Source organism: Solanum tuberosum, unplaced genomic scaffold (assembly GCF_000226075.1).
Source record: "Solanum tuberosum cultivar DM 1-3 516 R44 unplaced genomic scaffold, SolTub_3.0 scf01150, whole genome shotgun sequence".
Lineage (NCBI taxonomy): Eukaryota > Viridiplantae > Streptophyta > Magnoliopsida > Solanales > Solanaceae > Solanum > Solanum tuberosum.
The window spans coordinates 1-21644 of NW_006240057.1; the positions used below are offsets into that span (position 1 = coordinate 1).

General features: G+C 32.2%; 5 protein-coding genes across 7 annotated transcripts; all 5 read right to left on the bottom strand.

The window, feature by feature from the left end:
• Positions 1-420: 420 nt before the first annotated feature.
• Positions 421-1014, bottom strand: LOC102589447 (inactive protein RESTRICTED TEV MOVEMENT 1-like; the record flags this gene model as incomplete). The annotated part of the gene is made up of 2 exons (XM_006367894.2): positions 793-1014; positions 421-696 (listed from the first exon to the last, which is right to left on the bottom strand). Coding segments are annotated over exons 1-2 (498 nt in total), but the record flags the coding sequence as incomplete, so codon positions are not given.
• A 1560-nt stretch (positions 1015-2574) lies between these two features.
• On the bottom strand, positions 2575-3207 carry LOC107059294 (inactive protein RESTRICTED TEV MOVEMENT 1-like). Its single transcript, XM_015305804.1, has 2 exons — positions 2986-3207; positions 2575-2886 (listed from the first exon to the last, which is right to left on the bottom strand). The coding sequence occupies exons 1-2, from the start codon at positions 3205-3207 to the stop codon at positions 2575-2577; spliced, it is 534 nt and encodes a 177-aa protein (XP_015161290.1).
• Positions 3208-4543: 1336 nt separating this feature from the next.
• LOC102589774 (inactive protein RESTRICTED TEV MOVEMENT 1-like) lies at positions 4544-6539 on the bottom strand. The gene is made up of 2 exons (XM_015305805.1): positions 6321-6539; positions 4544-4825 (listed from the first exon to the last, which is right to left on the bottom strand). The coding sequence occupies exons 1-2, from the start codon at positions 6537-6539 to the stop codon at positions 4544-4546; spliced, it is 501 nt and encodes a 166-aa protein (XP_015161291.1).
• A 1532-nt stretch (positions 6540-8071) lies between these two features.
• On the bottom strand, positions 8072-17601 carry LOC102590103 (TMV resistance protein N-like). Of its 3 annotated transcripts, XR_001472584.1 has the most exons (9): positions 17021-17601; positions 15087-16161; positions 14694-14966; positions 12696-14147; positions 11692-12619; positions 9960-11612; positions 9798-9883; positions 8823-9622; positions 8072-8304 (listed from the first exon to the last, which is right to left on the bottom strand). XR_001472584.1 is itself a non-coding variant. In XM_006367896.2 (5 exons), the coding sequence occupies exons 1-5, from the start codon at positions 17512-17514 to the stop codon at positions 11789-11791; spliced, it is 4125 nt and encodes a 1374-aa protein (XP_006367958.2). In that variant the 5' UTR covers positions 17515-17601; the 3' UTR covers positions 11619-11788. The 3 variants fall into 3 exon arrangements, 1 of the variants encoding a protein (XP_006367958.2); XR_001472583.1 differs by having other exon boundaries at positions 8823-9883; XM_006367896.2 differs by lacking the exons at positions 8072-8304; positions 8823-9622; positions 9798-9883; positions 9960-11612 and having other exon boundaries at positions 11619-12619.
• A 1023-nt stretch (positions 17602-18624) lies between these two features.
• LOC102590420 (dehydrodolichyl diphosphate synthase 2-like) lies at positions 18625-21047 on the bottom strand. The gene is made up of 3 exons (XM_006367897.2): positions 20607-21047; positions 19803-19861; positions 18625-19297 (listed from the first exon to the last, which is right to left on the bottom strand). The coding sequence occupies exons 1-3, from the start codon at positions 21006-21008 to the stop codon at positions 18847-18849; spliced, it is 912 nt and encodes a 303-aa protein (XP_006367959.2). The 5' UTR covers positions 21009-21047; the 3' UTR covers positions 18625-18846.
• Between the last annotated feature and the right edge of the window lie 597 nt (positions 21048-21644).

Genomic DNA, 21644 nt, shown 5'->3' on the forward strand with positions numbered 1-21644 from the left:
TTTATAGGTCGGTATTCACAGTTTTTTTAGTAGTGAGTTATATAATTGTCACATAATTACAATTATAATTATATGGGGATTGTAATTTTGTAATATAATTATGAGTGTCTTTTACCTTTGCTAGGCAACACCTATAATATATAATTTCAAACGATCTCCTAAACATTGGGCTGCAAGAAGTATCTATTTTGTTTGACTTTTGATTATGCAGACAAAAACAATTACCTACTAAAATATCATCAATGACTGTCACATAATAACATTAACCAAAGCAGTACCAAATGATGTAATCTTATAATAAAATAATAATATCAATCCATAAATATAACATCAAAATTGTAACAAAACATAATGAAAGTATATATGTTTGAATTCAATTAATATATTATTTCTTTTTGGTCTTTTGGACTTTGTCAATACTGAAGAATTTGTTATCATGGAGGATGTGACAGGCTTCATATAGATTCCAATGCTCTCAATATGACTCTCACTTTTGGTGCCATGAAATCCACCAAAAGAACGATCATCTCCTAGATGAACATTGAACTCTTTGTACTGGAATTTCGGATCGATCTTATCGCTGCCATAGGGTCCATAAACATTTTTGTTCGTCATAAATTTTATTGATCTCAATCCAGTACGATAAAACGTACCTTGTATTCCAGTAAGAAATTCAGATGGATAATCCAACACAACCTTTAATATATATAATATAAACAATCATCAGAACAAAAAGTTTATAACAAATTAAAGCATGCTTTAAAATATATACATATATATATAAAAACTTACTGTACTAAAGTTTGTATTCAAAGAATAGTTGTAGTCAGCACCATGTAATTGAGACAAAACAAATTGACCATCCTCAACGAACAAGAATTGAAGTGAACAAACAAAATAGGCGTCAACACCGCTATAAATAAAAATCTTGGCTATTTCACTTTTTCCCTTTTCATCCCAAACAGTCCCTTCCTTCTTTACACCATATTTTATCATATCAATTTGGTTATTCATTATTGTTTCTTTGTTAATAATAATCCATCAAGTCTTTAACGTGTATATATATAGAGAGCGTGTGTTGGAACAATAATTTAAAGTTGGGTAGGAATCCTAAGTTGTTTAGGGTTTGTTATTTATATATTTATTTAATTCATGTCTTGTTATGATTTGTCTGTCCTGATTTATGAATACAATATTTTCTAAAAATAGATGTTTTTTAATGCACCTCCTCCATCCAACGATAGTTGTTCACTATAAAATTGTATGAAATAACAAACTATTAATTCAAATTAAATGCTATAGGCATTGTTTATTTTATTTGTAATTCGCAACAAACATCCCATTTTTTTGTCATCTGATTCGGTATACAATTAGCCATTTTTTGGTATACAATTACCCATTCGGTATACAAATGTATAAAATGCGTTTGTGTTTGTATAAAGCGAGAGAAAAAGTGTATATACAAATCCATATATTTTCGTCGTATACACTTATAATTATACAAATGCATATCTTATTATACAAATTACAATGTATAAATGAATTTATACAAAACTGAATAATTTGTATAAAATTGGATGTATCTAGCGAATTATACAAATCAAAAGCTCCAGCGCAATTATGCAAAACTATAGCTATAACATACAAATATAATTTTTATGTTTGCTATATGTGAAAGTTGTTCTACTAAAAATAGTTGTCCAACAATATTTATCCAGTTTAGAATATTAAGAGATAATTTATCTTTTGTGTCTATTTTACCCTTGCTATTAGCATCTAACACATTTCTCAAAACATTAAATTTAATAAAGTCAAAGGATAAAATAGTAATATTACCCCTATTATTTATTGTTTCTTATATAATGTTAAAGTAGTTATATAATTGTCACGTAATTACAATTATAATTATATGGGGATTGTAATATAATTATGAGTGTCTTTTACCTTTGCTAGGCAACACCTATATAATAGGGAAAAATGACAAATATACCCCCGAACTATCTTAAATGATATGCAGATATCTTCCGTCATACTTTTGGAATATTGATACTACTGCCATCCAAAAACTAGAACATAACATATATGCCCTTCACTCTAACAAAAATTAAATAGGAACATGTGACACAATCTTATCCGTCGATCCGATATTTAATAAATGTCAGATCGGCGGATGAGATTATGACACGTGTATGTCCGTTAGTATAAATGATATATATGCTCTAGTTTTTAGACGACAGGGGCACCAATAATGTCCCAAAAATATGACGGAGAGTATTTACGTATCATATACGATAGTTAGGAGATATATTTGTCCTTTTTCCCTATAATATATAAGTACAAACAATCTCCTAAACATTGGGCTACAAGAATTGTGTCTATTTAGTTTGACTTTTGATTATGCATACAAAAACAACTAAAATATCATCAATGACCGTCACATAATAACATTAACCAAAGCAGTACCAAATGATGTAATCTTATATAAAAATAATAATATCAATCCATAAATATATATAACATCAAAATTGTAACAAAACATAATGAAAGTATATATGTTTGAATTCAATTAATATATTATTTTCTTTTTGGTCTTTTGGACTTTGTCAATACTGAAGAATTTGTTATCATGGAGGATGTGACAGGCTTCATATAGATTCCAATACTCTCAATATGCGTCTTTTTTTTGGTGCCATGAAATCCACCAAAAGAACGATCATCTCCAAGATGAACAATGAACTCTTCGAACTGGACTTTTGGACTGATCCTATCGCTGCCATAGGGTCCATAAAGACCTTTGTTCGTCATAAATTTTATCGATCTCAACCCATTAGAATAATACGTACCTTGTATCCCAGTAAGAAATTCAGATGGATAATCCAACACAATCTTCAATATATATAACATAAACGATCATCAGAACAAAAGGTTTGTAACAAATTAAAGTATACACACGTATAAAATATATATATACATATATAAACTTACTGTACTAAAGTTTGTATTCCAAGAATAGTTGTAGTCAGCTCCATGTAATCGAGACAAAACAAATTGGCCATCCACAACGAACAAGAATTGAAGTGAATTAACAAAATAGGACTCAGCACCGCTGTAAATAAAAATCTTTGCTATTTCACTTTTTCCCTTTTCATCCCAAACAGTCCCTTCCTTCTTTACACCATATTTTATCATATCAATTTGGTTATTCATTATTGCTTCTTTGTCAATAATAATCCATCAAGTCTTTAACGTGTATATATATACTAGATACGTGAGCCCGTGCTATTACAGGCCCAATATATATTACTTATTTTGTTGTAATTTATGTGGAAATTTGGAGAGTTACTCAATTCTTTAATATATATTTTCTAAAAACATTAAGTGGTTAATTATTGTGACTTATAAAATTAGCATAATTTTTAAATAATATGTTATTCTCTTTGTCCCAATTTATGTGGCACAAATAAAATTTGAAGAGTCTTATTTGTGGCACTTTTAATTTTTTAAATTCAATGACATATGTTCTTTTCTAGTACAATAATATTAATGATCTAGCATTAACATTAGAAATAAAAAGTGATTTACACATAAAAAGATGGAGAAATAAAATAATTAAATGGATTACTTATTAAGTAGTACTTATTTAGTATTTTTTTTATAGTAAAAATTTACTTATGTAAATAAGGTTTTCTTAAATAATAATAATAATAATAATAATATATTTTGAACTATATAAAACAAAATATTTTCGATGACATTTAAAAAATTAAAAATATTTTTATGTAAGATAGAAGATGGAATAACTAAAATATGAATACAAAATATATTTACGTAATATTAAATATTTCTTCTTTAACACTAAATTCGATAAATGATGAGAACATAGCCAAAAAGCTATAAATGAGTAAATTGGTTGAACTAAAAATTCTGCAACTAGAGGTGTCAAATATGCGGGTTGGGTTGAAATTGGATATGTAATTTACAAAATTATCCCTACGTTTCAGGTAGACTGTTGAGCAGTTTTGGTAATTTACAAACTTGTCACTAATTTGCATATTCTCAAAGTATCGTTTATTTTATGTAAAATAAGTTGAAGTATAATATAATATCTCTTTTAATTATATACATCAACATTTATCGAATGAACCTTGAATTTTACTATCTATTGAATCCAATGTCACAATTAAGTGAGGTAATATTATAGTTAGTTAGTCTATAGACGTTTATGGAGATGTCTTTATACATAATATCTAGAGATAAGTGTCAAAAACACACCTAAATTATAGGTGGTGTGTTTTTAACACTTATCTCAAATATCTATAACAATCAATAGATACAATGTTATATCTTTATTGTGAGTAGAAAAATGCATGAATTAGAGAAATATTTAGTATTTAATTATGGAAAGACAAGAACAATCATCAATTCATCACTTACATAATTGTCAAGTAATAAACTTAACCAAATAGTTTTAATATAAATCGATCATATGAATATGAAAAATGAAAAAACCTAAGATTAAATTGTAATTGAACAAGATTGAGGATTAATTGGTCTTCTTCCTGGGCTTGATCATGGAGGGTGTAATGGGCTCCAAATAGAGCCCAATACTCTCAATGTAAGTTTTTTGGCAAAGGCAGTGAAATCCACCAAAAGAACGATCATTTCCTATTTGAAAATCAATCTCTCTGTCGACTGTCATGGGCTTTACACCGCCATATGGCCCATGTGTACCTTTGTTAGTCACAAATGTTATTGATCGCAAACCATTCGAGTAATAGGTACCTTTTATTCCAATAAGAAATTCGGATGGATAATCCAACACAACCTTCAACACAAATATAAATACAAATCAATTATAATGAAATCTGATGTTTGAGCATTGGATCCAAAGTATATGTATAAATACTTAGACTATTTTGTTTAGGACAAAATAGTATAATACGTAATATGTTAAAAAGAGATTAACCAGTGATTTCAAAAACAATTAATTAGACAAACACTATAATTAAAACTATTAAATATTTTTTTAGTACTTTGCAAAACAGTAAAAGCAAATAATAACTAATTTTAGAAGATTATTTTCTTAATTAGGAGATTGTAATATAAATAATTATGAGAGTCTTTTACCTTTGCAGGGCAACACCTAAACTTGGGCTACAAGAAGTAAATATGTAGTTTGACTTTTGATTATGGAGACAAAAACAACTAAAATATCACCAATAAACATATATAATTATTTGCAAACAAATTTTAAAGTGATGGTTAATAAATTGCAATCACAAATAAAAAATATATATAAAAATATATATTTTATTGATAAATAGTGCGGGTATAATTCGGATCTTCCTTTGATTCTTTTCTCTCAAGATTTCTTCGTGATTCGATTGTCATACAATTTTGTTCCTCCCTTGTTTCTTCTCTCTTAAGATTGTTTTATAGACTTATACCTTTGCTATACTTTGCATGCATATTTATGAAATTATTGTAAAGAAAAAACCTATTAGTGGAACATTTTTGGACAGAATTAATGTTTATGTTGAAGAAAATTTTAAACTAATATATAGTTCATAGTTTGATCGTCAAATGTTTTAGGAATAATGTCTAGAAAAAATACTTGTTGTAGATCAAGTTTAGAAGTCAACTTTAGTTAGAAGATTGTAATATATATATATAAACGAACAAGTTTAAAAGTCACATGCATTTGTGGAAAACAATATAATCTATAAGTTAGGTTAGATTTGTATGTATTGTTACTTAATGATGGAGGGCTATGACGTGGTTTAGAGAAATAGTTCAATATAACATATATTTTGTATGTAATAAGCATATCATAATGACCAAATTAAACTTAGAATTAAAACTACAATTATCCCCAACATTAAAAACAAAACCAAAACGATGTCAAATTATCAAATATTTGTTCTTCATCTTTCACCGACTTTTTGTGTGTGTTGATCATGGATGATGTGATAGTGTTGAGATAAACACCAATACTCTCAATGTAATTACCATGTTTGGTGCCGTGAAATCCACCAAAAGAACGGTCATCTCCTATTTGAAAGTAGAACTCTTTCAGTTTCAAATTAACAGCGGTCTTCATGCCATGGGGTCCATAAGTACCCTTGTTTGTGCCAAATGTTATTGATCTCAAATACATCCACTTATTATTCGGTTCTAAATCATGAAAACCACTTATCCAAGTAAGAAACTCCGATTGATAATCCAACACAACCTTCATTAATAATCAAAATATTACTATTAGTGTACGGTCCTACAAAAGGATAAATAGAATATTATAGGAGATGAATTGCACTACTTACTGTAGCAAAGTTTGCGTCGTGTGCAGTATCACCATGTCTCTTTGATAAAACAAAATTTCCATTCTTAACGAAGAGGAATTGAAGTGACTGAATTGCGTGTTTATCGTCGGAAACAAAAATCTTGGCAATTTCGCCTTTTCCCTTTTCATCCCAAACACCTCCTTTTTTTTCTTTTCCTCCAGCAGGTCCAACCTTCATCAAATTCATCTTCACACTCATTAATTACTACTTGTGAGATTTATTATATTATATATAGAAATTAAAATTAAGGTGTTTCAACTTCTAAGTAATTTAACTCTTTGAGGGTTTCTAGAGTCCTTTTGTATTTGGTCTTTTAATCTCAAAAATACGAATCTTCACTTCTTGTTTAACTAAAAAAATAGGATATTTTGAGTATCTACTTGCAAGGTGAAGGTGCCCATAATTTTTTTATTTTTTTTCAATCAATGTGAATATTACTATTATAAAAACAAACCACATACAAATCTCACTAAATTAATACTTAGTTAATTAATAACCTCTTTAAGATAATATTCCTATATAAATATATGGTCCCATTTATATTATAAATTAATAATTCTTTAAAAGTACAAATATATCTAAAAAATTTTTAGGGAAATTTGATTCTAACTCGTGGTTGTTAATTTGTGGCATGAATGAATTGTATATATAGATTAGAGTGAGACTAATTAAGGTGCATGTTTTCAACTTCCAAGTATCTCTAGACATTTTCTTGTACTACCCCTTTCAACTTCAACCAATGCTACATATTGTTTCAACTTCCAATTCAACCTTTTTTACTTTCTCTTTGGCACTATCACAACAAGTGTTTTCAAAAATGTTTTTAGGGCGCAAGTACACGGGCTTTTTTTTTTTTTCTTTTTTGGTTTTTGAACTTTTTATTTTATTTTAAATCATATTTTTTATTGTTAGTGTAATGATATTAATTGCAATACTCTTTTTCTTCATTATTGTTTATTAATACATTTCTCAAATAAAAATCATAATATATATTTTTCTATATATTATAGGCTATTTATTAAAGTTTATTTGTAAAATAATTGAAAGTTTTACTTTTGCTTATTTTCTTAGTAATAAAATTATAAAATTGAATATACATGAGACTACGTCCCGTAGATCATAAGACTTTTGTCCTATGTCTCGAGGCTTACGTCTCGTCCCATACGGCATAAAATGTCTCGTCTCACGCCCCCACCTTTTAAAACACTAATCACAATGTTCAACGTCAAATTTGAACCTTTATTTCTCTATTAAAATTGTAGAGAATATTAGAGAATGGTTGAAAATTTAGGCTCCTACACAACATAAAGAAGATAGCAAATACTGACTAGTTTTATATCATAGGATAACAAACATTCTTTTTAATCCACCAAACATCCGCACATAATATTACTATATATATATTGCTGTCAACAACAATTGTATACTCGGTGTAATCTCACAAGTGAGGTCTAAGAAAGGGTAAGATGTACACAAAGACTAACTATATTGCGGTCATTCCATTAAATTTTGTGTCCACCATAACGTCTTTGCCTTTGCTGAAACGAACGTAAAGCAGCCACGAAATCATCTTCATCCAATTGAGGAAACAATTTATCCACAAAGTAGAATTCACTATAAGCCAATTGCCACAACATGTAGTTGCTAATTCTCAACTCTCCACTTGTTCTGATGAGTAAATCAGGATTAGGATATTCCAAAAATCTTATTAGTCTCTAAATTCTTTGATCAATTAACTTGTCATTAATATCCTCTAATTGAATAACTCCATCTTTAACTTTACTGGCAATCTTTTTAGTTGCTTGTCATATGTCATGTCTTCCACCATAATTAAGTGCTGCCACAAAATGAAGCCCTGTGTTGTCCTTTGTGGTTTCCACTGTCCACAGGTAATTTTAACATTTTTTTCAGAGAATTTGGAAGGTTAGACCTGTCCCCAATAATGGACATTTTCATCCCAAACCTATTAATATTGAAATCAGGATAAGAAAGAAGCAAAAGAAACGTAAATTCATGATCATTGCATTGATAAGTAAACAAAATAAGTTATTGAGACGGAGCCATGATTTGAACTTTGAAGTGTATGAGTTCTGAACTAGCCACCAAACCCATAGCTCGTATTAGTTACTTGGTTCATAATTAAATCTTAATACATATTTAATAAATTTCCTAATATAAATACATTGTTTAAACAAAAAGTATTAAGTTTTTTCCAAACCTGTATTAATTACTATTATATACCGTATAAGAAAAGATTTGAATGGTATTAGAGTCTTTTTCGACTAAAAAAAGACGGGATTCATTCACAAGTCTGTTGTTATGAACATTTTTTGTAACAGTTAAAGCCTTGGTGAACAGAGTTATCCCGTGAATTATCTTGTATATATTCAATGAAATTAGTTTAAGGTATGTGTAAGTTGAACCGGACATACCGATTATAAAGAATAAGTAATTAAAGAGTTTTCAGTTAAAAAGTAGTACCTCAAGAATTCCTCAATAAGCCTTTCAAAGTAGCTCTGCTTGGAGGGAGTTCACTCCAGTTGACACAAAAAATCAGGACGTGTGGTGAGAGCGTTGGAGATGTGAGCTGGTTTAACGTCAAGGCATCGGGAAGCATATAACGACATATTAAGTAATAAAATAACTAAAACTCGGACTAACCTTTGGCCTTGACCAATTCTCAGTAGAAAAAACGTAAGCAGAAAGAACTTTGACTCCCCATTTTGAACAATAACGACATAGATCTCCGAGCACATTTTTCCCTGCTTCATGACCTTTTTCCGGTGACAAACCCCTCTCCTTGGTCCATCTCCTGTTGCCGTCTGGTAAAATAGCTACGTGTTTCAGCATCAGCTCCAGCTGCAACCCTTCTCTCAATAGCTCCTCTTTTGGTACTCCTATTGGAAGCTTACAAAATTGGTGTTGAAACATTATGGAATTAGATAAGGGCATCATCAGACCTTTATGTAAAGCCAGAGATTTGACCTTGTTTGGACCATGAGGAGTCAAATGAGCATATGGCTTGCCTTGCCCTTTGACCTTGTTCCTGGGACTAGAAATATTTAGTGATAACCTCTCAATTGTCACCGCTTAATTTTCATTGAACCGTAGTTTTGTTTTCAAGAATTGATTAAAAGAGGAGTTCATTTGGTTGTTCCAGAACAAAACAAATAATTCCAACATAATATTTCACACAAGTAATACTCTTTAAGAAATTTCAACTGAACCAGCCTCTGCTTGCTTTGTTGCATATTTTTCAGGGCAAACTCGCTCAGTGAGAACTGCTAGATTAAACATCAAACACATAGAAAAATATATATCAAAATCATTTCGTATTATTCGGCAATCATTCCTTACAAAAAGCATAGATATATATCAATGTTTCCAAAAAGAAGGGGTACCTGATGGTGTAACCAATATTCCAATAAGCATTGTCTCAAGGAAACTCAGGCTTACTTGCATAGTTCCTTGCATGGCGCTGATGTTGATTAATTGCTCCATTACATCTTCGTTATTTTAAATATCCAATTGAATAGATGCTTCTACATTCAAGAAACACGAAACTGAGGGTAAAAAAGCATACAAACACGAGAATTCTTGAGATATTTCAAGCCTAACCTTGATTTTGTTCTTTCAGTCATATGCTAGTTGGTGCAATGAAATCATCTAGTTTCATTGGTCCCTGCTGTTGATCTGGAAAGAGTTGGACCATTTGTTGTGGTCTTTCTCTTCCTCGTTCTTGAAGCATTGCCCATTTACTTGATGGGCCAACACAAGCTCCAATCAGCTCAACAATTTGACATTTTGTTGCTTGATTCATCCCTTGAACTTTATTTTTATACCCCAAATGAAGTTCCGTTTCTGTTGCCACGTGTTATGTTAAACAGATGCATGTGAGCTGTAAGGACGTGATGGCTCTAGTTGCTCATATTCCAGGAGAATTCTCCAGCATACATTTCCTTCTCTGTCCTTTTGGATACCTCAAATACGCAATAAACATTTGGGTTCTTCCTTCTCTATTGCCAGAAGCGTGTCACTATGTTTTAAATGGTACGTAGGTGCAATTCATGATAAGATCATTGTACACAAATGGATAACCGGAACACCACAAGGAATGGTTTCTTTCAGGGTAAGATTTGCAGATCAATGTAGCGAATACATCAGTATCCTCGCCAATAAAATAACAACAAATCAAGAAACCCATGAATTTATCAGTATACTCAGATGGATTCAGATTAATTGAGATCCTTCTTTGATTAGTAAACTGATATATGAATTGACTCTGGAATTCTGACTTCAGGGAAAGATACTGATATTATCCCTTTGGTGGAAGTCATTCTGAATTCAAAAGTTTCTCTTTTAATATAGGCATAATACATAAACAGACACTCAAACTTGCCTCAGCTAGCAAGAAAATAAAATAAAGTTTGTCTCTTTATATAGTCTAGGACAATCCTCACCTCTTGAACTAGCTAGTTTTTGAGGTTGAGTTAGACCAAATTCCATTTCTTTTATCATAAAGCTTATTGCATCCTTCCATCTTTTGTTGATCTTTTATCTGATGAACTTTGTAACAAAACGGAGGTGAGCGAGTAAAATATTGTAACATTATATATACTTCCCAATACCGTGACATGACAATTCACTTGCAATTTGGCAAAAAATAAAAATAAGTCAAACACACAAAACACCTATATATAAGCAAAAACAATTGAAGACTGCATCCTAATCCACACAGTATGCACATAGATTTACCTATCCAATGCAGCGGCTTTCATATTTAACACTTGCAGCATATCATACATATAAAGTAGGTAATGCAAATTGATCCAAAAATGAAAAGGACGTTTCAACAAGAAATATATCCAACATGGAATATAAAGAAAGAAAGAAAGAAAAGTTCCCTTTTCTTCATCTGATCAAATATACCCCGAGACACGTAGCACCAACCTAAAAAAACACATATTTATCTAAAATAGTATATTCTATACAAATGGTAGTATCGTTTTCTAAGTTTTTGCCCAAGATCTTTTGAATGATTTACAATTCACCTACTACTATAAAATTTTAAAGGGAAAAAATTGATAAAGTAAAAATGGTCTGTAGCCTGAGAATGAAAGAGACATAGAAGCAGAGGCCGAAAGAATCAAGAAAGAAAATGAAGAATTAGAGGAGCAACAAACTTGCATAGCTTCTAGCACCCGGATTTGATGTTGAGTAATTGCTCCACAATATCTTCTCTGCTCTGAAAATCAAATTGAATAGATGCTTCTACATCCAAGAAAAATGAAATTAAGAATAAAAAAATACATAAGATTACGAGAATTCTCAAGATATTTTCAAGCCCAACCGTGACTATCTTCTTTGAGTGACCCTTTTTGCTAGCAAAGAAGTTCCTCATGATCCAATCAAAATCATGCTAGTTGTCACAATGAGAGCACCTAGTTTCATTTGTCCCTGTTGTTGATCAGAAAAGTTTTGAACGATTTGAGGTTGTTTTTCTCTTTTTGTTTCTCCTTTCTCTTTCTCTTTCTTGAAGCACCAACCATTTTCCTAAATGGGCTATCACAAATTCTAATCAACTCAACATTCTGAGATTCATGTTCGCTTTGAACTGCCTTTGTTGCTTGATTCAGCTCTAGAGTTTTATTTTCAAACCCAAAATGAAGTCCCCTTTCTGTAGTGAAGTTATGGTCAATAGACTCTTGCAAGTGACTAGAAATAGATGACGGCTCTAGTTGTTCAAATACCACAGAGCAGCCAATTTCAGTCATCATTGCATTATCTTTTTGCGGAACTTCAAAGAGCTTGGAACTTTGCATTGCTAGGTGCTTCCTTCTCCATCTCCTAACTTTATTCTCATACTCCAGGCGAACTCCCCAATATGCTTTCCTCCTTGACATTGTACATACCTCAAATAGGCAATAATCAAGTGGGCTCTTCCTTACTTTATTGTCAGATGCAAGCCACCATGTTTTAAATGGTATGTAGAAAAAGATGACAGAAGGAGCAAGACTATTGAGCCGATGGTGGTCAATGTCACACTTCAAGGAATGTTTTCTTTCGGGGTCAGATATGCAGATCAAAGTAGCTTCTACACCAGCTTTCCATCCATTAGAATAGCAACATATCGAAAAACCCATGAATTTGTCAGTATACCAAGATGGGTTCAGGTTAATTGAGATCCTACTTTGATTTATAAATTGATAACCAGATGACTCTGGAATTCTGCCTTCAGGAAAAGAAATGCAAAAATATGTCCTTTGGTGGAAGTGGCACTGCAACAGAAATCATTATTAGCATAAATCAATTGACAAGGATCAACATTCATATATGTGAAGGTGAGGTAAAAACCTGGATGCATGCCCTGAGAAAATGCTGTACGCACTTCAACACATTAACTTGGTTAGTTGAGATAGTTCCGCATCGAGATTTTTCATGACCACACCATGATGTTAAGATCAGGTTCAATTTAAAACAATTAATTAGTAGGTCTCTTATGCTCTTCAAGGCTAAACAATAATCTGCATATAGCAACTCTAAATTAGGGGGCAGCTCTCTTGGCAGTTCATTAAGACTCTTACAAAATTGCACGTTCAGGTATTTGAGGCATAAGAGCTTCTTGATGCTTTTAGGTAAACAAGAAATATTGTTTCCCTTAACAATCAAGTATTCCAAAGAGCGCAAAGATCCAAGATCCTCGGGAAGTCCACCCAATATGTTGCAATTACTGAGATGAAGCCGTGTCAAGGAGGATAAACCTGACACTTGATGCAAGACGAAACTTGAGGAATGTTTATGTGAGAATTTTAATGTGTTCAGTTTTCCCAGCTTCGTGGTGGAGAGAGGCAGTTGGGAGATTGCAGTTTCTCTTGCATCAAGTTCCTCCAACTCTTGCAGATCACCAATGTTTTCTGGAAGGTTCTCTAGTATGTTGCAGCCGCGGAGACGAAGCCATCGAAGGTTATTCAAATTACAGAGGCTTTTTGGTAGACTTGCAAGATGTTCACAACCTACCAGAGAGAGCAATTTGAGTGCACTTAGATTCCCGATTGATGAAGGCAGTTCTGTAATCCTAGTAGATTGTAGGGACAATTCTGATAAGCTATACATATCTCCATTAATTTCTGAAAATGTATCTAATTTTGGGCAATTAAGTATATGAAGATCTACAAGGGATTCCATCTGAATGGAGCTTGGAAGCTTCTTTAGGTTTTCACATCCAAGCAAGTCTAATCGAAGAAGCTTCTTATGAGCTCCAAGAGAGATGGGGAGCTCTGCCAATCTAGAACAATGTGCTATTACAAGTTTCTCTAATTTCTCTGATTCAAAGAGGCTGTTCGGCAGTGTTGCAATTGTATTGCAACCTGAAATCCAGAGAGATTCAAGATTTTGAATAGTGTTTGGAATACATTCAAGATCTATACAATCTTTCAAATTCAAATAGCTTAAGCCACAGAGAGACAGGGGCAAGCTTCTTATCCAAGGGGATCCTACATAGAGTTTTGATAAGCTCCGCATATCTCCACAGATCTTTGGAAACTTTTCTAAACTTGTGCATTCTCCAAGGTTCAGAGTCTCAAGAGATTCCATGGAAACAAATTTTGGGAGCTTCTTGAGTTTGCCACAACCCTTTAAATGTAGAATAGTGAGCATTCTGCAATGTCCAAGAGACGGATGAACTTCTTCCAAATTCTTACACCACTTTAAAATTAGTGTCTCCAAGTTTGGAATATCACCAAAATTAGGGGTTTTTGTTAACCCAAGGTTGTCGCTTAGATCCAAATACTTCAAGTTGCTCAATTTCTGTTTTCGTACAAGAACGGAAAATAAAACATAATGCTTCTCTGAAATATCAGTTAGCCTAAGTAGTATTCCTAATAGAATATGCAATTGTATTTCGTGAGGAACAAAATAAAGAGGGAATGAAAGAGAAAATTGTTCCAGAACTGATGGGAAATACATTTAAGATTATATAATACTTATTAGGAATTGTTTTGCTTTTTCAAAATGCTCGTCAAATATGATTCTCAACTAAAGAGATCCAATCCTCTAAACACATAAGGACCTGAAAATTACACCAAAAGGAAACTAGAACCTGAATTTAAGAATAATTGTCACTCTTTTTGATAAGATTAGTCTACTGGACTATTTTAAGTTTTCTGGTGAGTGATTATCAGATTGATAGGTTACAGAAAATATTTCTACATTTTGATGTTAGTTATGTATATGGACTAAAATTTACTTTTTGTAGCATTTCAGTTGTAAGGTGAATAATTTATGCAGTTTAAACTAGGAATTGGGAAAAATAGATTTTGATGAGTTGGAGAGAGGGAGATAGTACGATCATACCTTTGATATTGGCCAAAGTTTGACAAGACTACCAGCTACTAAAGAAAGCCCAACGAGATCTAATGGTTCGAAATTCTCTGGCAATGAACTTGAACGATAGTTCTCCCAATCAATCCACCGCAAGCTAGAGGGAAGATAAGTGATAGTGCTATGATTGACAAGACCATATTTCTTATCAATTTTAAGTACCTGCAAGCTTTGCATCTTCTTGAACACCTCATCTTTAAAATATTGGTACTCTGAAGTTCGCATGCTTTCAACTTTCTCTACTTTCTATAAAGAATGAAACATATCAGTATTTGTTAAGGAATAGAAAGAGCGGAAAAATCTAGAAGGAACAAACAATACTCTAAGAGCTTATGAAAATATTGATTATGTTAAAATATTCCTTACCATCTTTCCTGCAAAAAGGTCACGAACCTCCTCGGGAAGCCATATTCTGTTGTTGGCATACTCTTCCCTTGCGACATTTTCACCCATTTTTCTAATCATATTATGCATCAGAATTCTAGGATATCTATCGATGGATAAGAGAGATTTTTCAACAAGATAATCTATTCCTATCAAGTGGATGCCACAACTCTTAAATACTCGTTCCACATAATCTCTTGATTCATGATTGTACAAGCAGGCAATATCTAGAAACATTCTCTTCTCCTCTTTGTCTAGTCCATCAAAACTAATCCGAAGTTTTCCCAAAATATCGTTGTGAGGGATTTTCTTCAATCGATCAATTCTGTCTCTCCATTGCTCTTTGTCTCGTTTATAAAAAGAAGAGCCCAAAACTTTAAGAGCTAAAGGGAGTCCACCAGCATACTCCACCACTTGTCTTGAAAGTTCCATAAAACCCTTCTTTGGTGATTTTTCTCTAAAAGCATGCCTACTGAACAATTCAAGAGCTTCATTCTCAGGTAACAATTGGACTTCATACACGTTATCCCCAATATGACTAATTAACAGGTGCTTGTCTCTTGCTGTTAAAATAACTCTGCTACCCCTACCAAACCACTCTGCTCGACCAACTAAACATTCCAATTGTTCTTGATGGTTTACATTATCGAGAATGAACAAAACTTTCTTCCGATGAAGCATACTCTTTATAATATCCATCCCTTCATGTTTACTAGTTAGAGTCATCTTTTCTCTCAAGAGCTTGGAGATGACTACTTGTTCTAGCCATGTCAGTCCATTTTTCTGATACAATGTTCCAACATCACCAAGAAAACAGTCAGCTTCAAATTGATGACGGAGTCTCCGATGTAGAAAACTTGCAATTTCTGTTTTGCCGATGCCACCCATCCCCCAAATCCCAATAAAACAAACATCATTTGATTCCAGATCTAATAATGAGATTACTTCCTCAATTTGAGATTTCATACCCACTAAGTTTTCCGGAAAGTGTAAAATACCTTGAAGCGACTTATGAAATATATCATCAATTAGTTTCTTGATACAATCAGCCTCATCCCTACACAGTACAATAAAAGTATCTCATTGTAAAATTCTAAAAAAGTGTCGAAGACTATTCCTAAAACAGATAACATATAAGGCTGCCACAAGGTAGTTTAGACCAACCCTTTTTTTTATGATTTAAAATATTTTAGATTCAAAAAGTCTAAATACAAATGTTTATAAGCCTTTTATAGATGAATTAGAAAATATTTTCCAATTATTCCTGACTCCTAATTTTACTTAACAAACTTCAAAATTTTGCAAAACAAATGGAAAATGAAATAAAATAGCTATTGATCAGAAGCATAAGAGAATCAATACGCCTAGACATCCTCCTAAATCAGGCTAAAGAATGACTATATCTTAATTACAAGGATGACAATTAGAAGGCTTTGCCAGTATACCTAATCAAGAAGAGCTTAAGATACAAGATTGTTCACTTTCTATCATTTAATCATTACCGTCATATTACCCCTGCATCATTGAAAAAGCACATGCTCAATCTTGTATAATGATGTTGACGTATAATGAGTGTAGTCCCACAAAGTGGGGTCTGAAGAGGGTACATACACCTTATTGAGTGTAGACCCTCGTCTCAAGGAAAAACAGTCGCGAAAAGAAGTAACGTAGTACAAGAAACAACAAATAATAACAAAAATAGGAGATAATTGAGGTACAAGAAACAACAGATAGTAACAGAAATTGAAGGACAAGAGCAATACTAATATGAAGTGTCCATTAATATATTAAGTAAACTAACTATCACATGTTTTTGCTTTCTTAGATCATAGTGTCTAAATTGTTTGGAGATATAGCTAACGATTTGTTTTTTTTTCTCTTGTAAAAAGAGAAAGCAAAAAAGAAAAGAGAATTACTTATAAGTTTTCAGATCATGCCCTGCTATTTTTCCAGCAACCACAAATGCATCCTTCCAATTTTTAATCTTTTCCGCATCATCTTTGAATTCTTCCCCGTGTTGGGAAAATGCCTCCGCGAATGGGGGATTTTGAAGGCGTACATCTGATGGACTCACATCATAAAAAATTGGAATCACATTCTGGTCCAATTCATTTCGGCATTTTATGATGTGTGCAAGCTCCTTTAAACACCATGTTGACGATGCATAGCTTTTGGAGAATATGACAATCGCAATTCTGGACTGTTCTATGGCTTTTAAAAGTTCATCAGAAATTGATTTTCCAGTTTCAAGTCGTTCATCATCCTTGAAAACATGAATTCCTTTTCTGTGCAGAGCATCATAGAGATGACTCACAAAGGTTTTGCGTGTATCTTCACCTCTAAAACTCAAAAATACATCATATTTACAATCTTTTGTACACGAAGACATACCGACTGAAGCATAAGACATTGGTAAAGAATGCTAAAACCTAACAGGAAATTTTCAGATTTATGGTGAGAAAAGTCTCACATTAAGACTTACCTTTCATCACTTTTCTTCGTCTTCTGCCGTCCTGTGACTGTCACTACGACTTTTAGGGAGCTTCTTATTAAATGATCAAATATATACACCGATCATTTTGGTTTGAATACAAATTATGTTGAGATTAGTTATGCTAAAATTAGTTTTTATTGTTTGTTTGGTTTGTTATATTCAAACTTATATTTATTGTATAATTTGTAAGAATAAGTTATTTGTTTATAAAAATATCCTCCATCTTATTTTTTTATTTTATTTTTACATATTCTCTGCAAGTTTTAGTTGATCATTCTTAAAAATAAAATTTTCATCTTGTTTAGCTTAAATATTTTTGTATGTGCATTTTCATGATTGTGTCACGTGCATTAAGAAACTAAATAAGTTTACTATTCTACCCTTATTTAATTTTTTTGGAACTCAAGTTTTTAATCAATGAATATGAATTACTTTATTTTAATTAATTTAACCAATGAACAAGAATCATATGGTAATTTATGCATTGATTTTATGAAATGACAAGTATTATGGACCAACTATTTATAGAAAAGAGTAACATATAAAAAGAAACGGAGGGAGTATATATGTATATATATATATCAATTTGATGTTTTATTAAAAGGGACAAACTAGTTAGTCAAATAGGTATGAGTCCTTCAAGTTTTAAAAATTGGGTAGAAGTGACAAATAATATTAATTAGGTTAAAAAATATTTTCTCATTATTCCAAATTTTTAACTTTTACATTTTAGTCCAACAACTGTCATAGTTGTGACGACAACACAACTACAAAAAATATTATTAGTTTAGTCATTTTATTAATATTAAAAGTAAAAAAAGTAGAGAAAAAGTAAAGGGACCCCACTTGTCCTTTTTTTTAATTGGAAAACTCCAAGGCACTTTTAGCTCATTTTTGCTGTTCTTTAGTGTACTGAAGTTTGCGTCGTGTGCAGCATCAACATGTCTGTCTGATAAACAAAACCCTTAATTACCTTTTATTTTCTCTTTGACACTATCGCAACGTTCAATGTTCAACACCATCAAATTTAAAATCCATCACAACATAAAGAAACTAGCAAATACTGACAACTTCTGTTCCTTAGGATATATAAAAACATCAATAATAAACATTAAATTCTAATCCCCCTTAAATTTAAAACAAAACCCCCCACACATATGATACTATATTGTTGTCAACAACAATAACATAGATTTCATAAGTGGGGTCAATATATCCCGAAAGAATAATTATACTGCGGTCCTTCCATTAAATTTTGTGCCCACCATAACGTCTTTGCCTTTGCTGAAACGAACGTAAAGCTGCTACAAAATCATCTTCATCCAATTGAGGAAACAATTTATCCACAAAGTAGAATTCACTATAAGCCAATTGCCACAACATGTAGTTACTAATTCTCAACTCTCCACTTGTTCTGATGAGTAAATCAGGATTAGGATATTCCAAAATCTTATTAGTCTCTAATTCTTGATCAATTAACTTGTCATTAATATCCTCTAATTGAATAACTCCATCTTTAACTTTACTAGCAATCTTTTTAGTTGCTTGTGTTATGTCATATCTTCCACCATAGTTAAGTGCTGCCACAAAATGAAGCCCTGTGTTGTCCTTTGTGGTTTCCTCAGCTAATCTTAACATTTCTTTCAAAGAATTTGGAAGGTTAGACCTGTCTCCAATAAAGGACATTTTCATCCCATACCTAAAAATATATTGAAATTAGTACAAGTAACTATCTCTAAAAAAAATAATGTAAAAGGAACCAAGTGAATAATAATGGATCAAAGTGTGTGAGTTTTGAACTTGCCACAGAGTTCATAGTTCGTATTAATTACTGGGTTCGTAATCAAATATTTATATATATTTAATGAATTTCCTAATCAAAATGCAGCAAAAAGTCCCATATAAAAAAAGAATTTATTGGTATAAGTGTCGATCTTTTCGATTAAAAACATGTCGGGATTCATTCAGAAGCCAGCATTTGTGAAGTTGGATGCAATAGGATTGGAAATTTAACATGTTCTATAACAGTTTGAACATTATTTATAAGTTGTAACAGTTGTCTTGTTGAACAGAGTTATCCCATATCTATTCTAGTGAGAAATATCATATACTTAATGAAATTAATTAGATAAGGTGAACGCTTATCCAGACATAACGATTATAAAAAATAAGTAATTAAAGAGTTTTTAGTTAAATAATATTACCTCATGAATTCCGTAAAAAGCCTTTCAAAGTAGCTCGTCATCAAGAAAGTTACTTCACCCTGCCCAAATATATATATATATATATATAGAAATGTATGAGAGAATCTGAATTTTTAGACTGCACTAGACCATTGACATAAAAGGGCTTTATGGTAAATTTTTAATTTATTTATATTGCCAGTGCAACATAACTTTAAAATATATATAATGGTCACAACTCACATGGCCAACTAATCTTAAAAGACAAAGAATTAAGAAAAAAACACAGAACAGGGTGGAGCTATTCATTTTAACACCATGTTTTACCAACTGCACTAAAGCATGTTATTGCTTGGAGGGAGTTTATTCCAGTTGAACTCCGCTTTCTAACGAGGTTAACACGTGACCTAGAAAATGGAAATAGCGAGACCTGAGGTCTCATGGAACGAGAAGTTCACAAAAATCAGGACATGTGGTGAGGGCATCGGAGATATGAGCTGGTTTAATGTCAATGCATCGGGAAGCATATTAACAGGGCAGGCCAGAGGGTCAAGCCACTACAAGCGAGGGCTTTAGGCCTCAAAACTTTTGGGGGATCAATTTATTTTCATCCTCTATACCCTAGTATTGAATTTCCCGATTAATTCTATTTTGAGACACACAAGACTGATAAAAGAGGAAAGTAATCCATCGTAAAAAAAAAAATTCATTCAGATGCCCCTGAGCAGAAAATAAAGCCTCCTGTTAAAGTTATTGATCTTATTGAGACGCCCCTGAGCATATAACGACATATAAAGTATTAAAACAACTAAAACTCGGACTTACCTTGGGCCTTGACCAATTCTCAGTAGAAAAAGCATAAGCAGAAAGAACTTTGACTCCCCATTTTGAACAATAACGACACAAATCTCCGAGCACTTTTTTTCCAGCTTCATGACCTTTTTCCGGTGACAAACCCCTCTCCTTAGCCCATCTCCGGTTACCATCCGGTATAATAGCTACGTGTTTCGGCATCAGCTCAGGCTGCAACCCTTCTCTCAATAGTTCCTCTTTCGATACTCCGATTGGAAGCTTACAAAATTGGCGTAAGGGCATCATCAGATTTTTATGTAAAATCGGAGAGTTGAAGTATCCCGCGACTCCTCCCCCTCCTCCTTGGAGGCAGCGGATCTGCAGTGGCAGAGTGGAAGTTTTGGATCTGAGATATTTGGATAGAAAGGAGCACATGGTGGTGCAATGTGTTTTGGGAAGGATTCAATTATTGCAAGCTGTGTGTACATGTTATAGAACCACATGCTCATTTTTTTAATATTTTGTTGGTTAGCATTTTAATATTAATATTTTTGTATATTAATTTGCTTGAAATGTTTGGAGTCAAAAGTGTGGCATTTGCGGTAAATTGTCCGTTGGAGGATAATTCTTTTGTCTTAACCATTGGACATTTATTTGGAGCATTACACCACTAGGAGTTAGTGCAATATGGCACTTCAGTTTTGCAACAGATGCAAAATGCCGTTGATGGCATTAATGTCGGGCATGTTTGGAAGGACACCCTGGTAATTGAATTTGGTGTAATTGGTGTAATTACATTGTCTTGTCCTATTTGGAAGGACATGTAATTACTTGGTCAGCAGGTAATTGATGTAATTGACAGAGGGGTAATTACACTCTACAATTCACAGGCAGAGGCTGTGAATTACTGGCAATTACATGGTGTAATTACCAGATTACTTTTTCATTTTTTTTAATTTCTATTTTTATTTTTTTTACTTCTATTATTTTTATTTCTTTTTATTTTTATTTTTATTATTCTAAAAAATTGTAAAAGTCTATTTTTTATTTTATATTATTATATTTCATTTT

Coding starts and splice junctions, on each gene's coding strand:
- LOC102590420 (XM_006367897.2), bottom strand. CDS start 21,008: ATGTGCTCCTTTCTATCCAAATATCTCAGATCCAAAACTTCCACTCTG. Junction 19,862..20,606: donor AGAATTGGTCAAGGCCCAAG/GTAAGTCCGAGT, acceptor ATATTTGGGCAG/GGTGAAGTAACTTTCTTGAT. Junction 19,298..19,802: donor CTTTTTACGGAATTCATGAG/GTAATATTATTT, acceptor ATATATTTTTAG/GTATGGGATGAAAATGTCCT.
- LOC102589774 (XM_015305805.1), bottom strand. CDS start 6,539: ATGAGTGTGAAGATGAATTTGATGAAGGTTGGACCTGCTGGAGGAAAA. Junction 4,826..6,320: donor ACGACGCAAACTTTGCTACA/GTAAGTAGTGCA, acceptor TTTGTGTTGAAG/GTTGTGTTGGATTATCCATC.
- LOC107059294 (XM_015305804.1), bottom strand. CDS start 3,207: ATGAATAACCAAATTGATATGATAAAATATGGTGTAAAGAAGGAAGGG. Junction 2,887..2,985: donor GGAATACAAACTTTAGTACA/GTAAGTTTATAT, acceptor TATATATTGAAG/ATTGTGTTGGATTATCCATC.
- LOC102590103 (XM_006367896.2), bottom strand. CDS start 17,514: ATGTCTTATGCTTCAGTCGGTATGTCTTCGTGTACAAAAGATTGTAAA. Junction 16,162..17,020: donor CATGATCTGAAAACTTATAA/GTAATTCTCTTT, acceptor TGTACTGTGTAG/GGATGAGGCTGATTGTATCA. Junction 14,967..15,086: donor ACCTTTTTGCAGGAAAGATG/GTAAGGAATATT, acceptor CATTCTTTATAG/AAAGTAGAGAAAGTTGAAAG.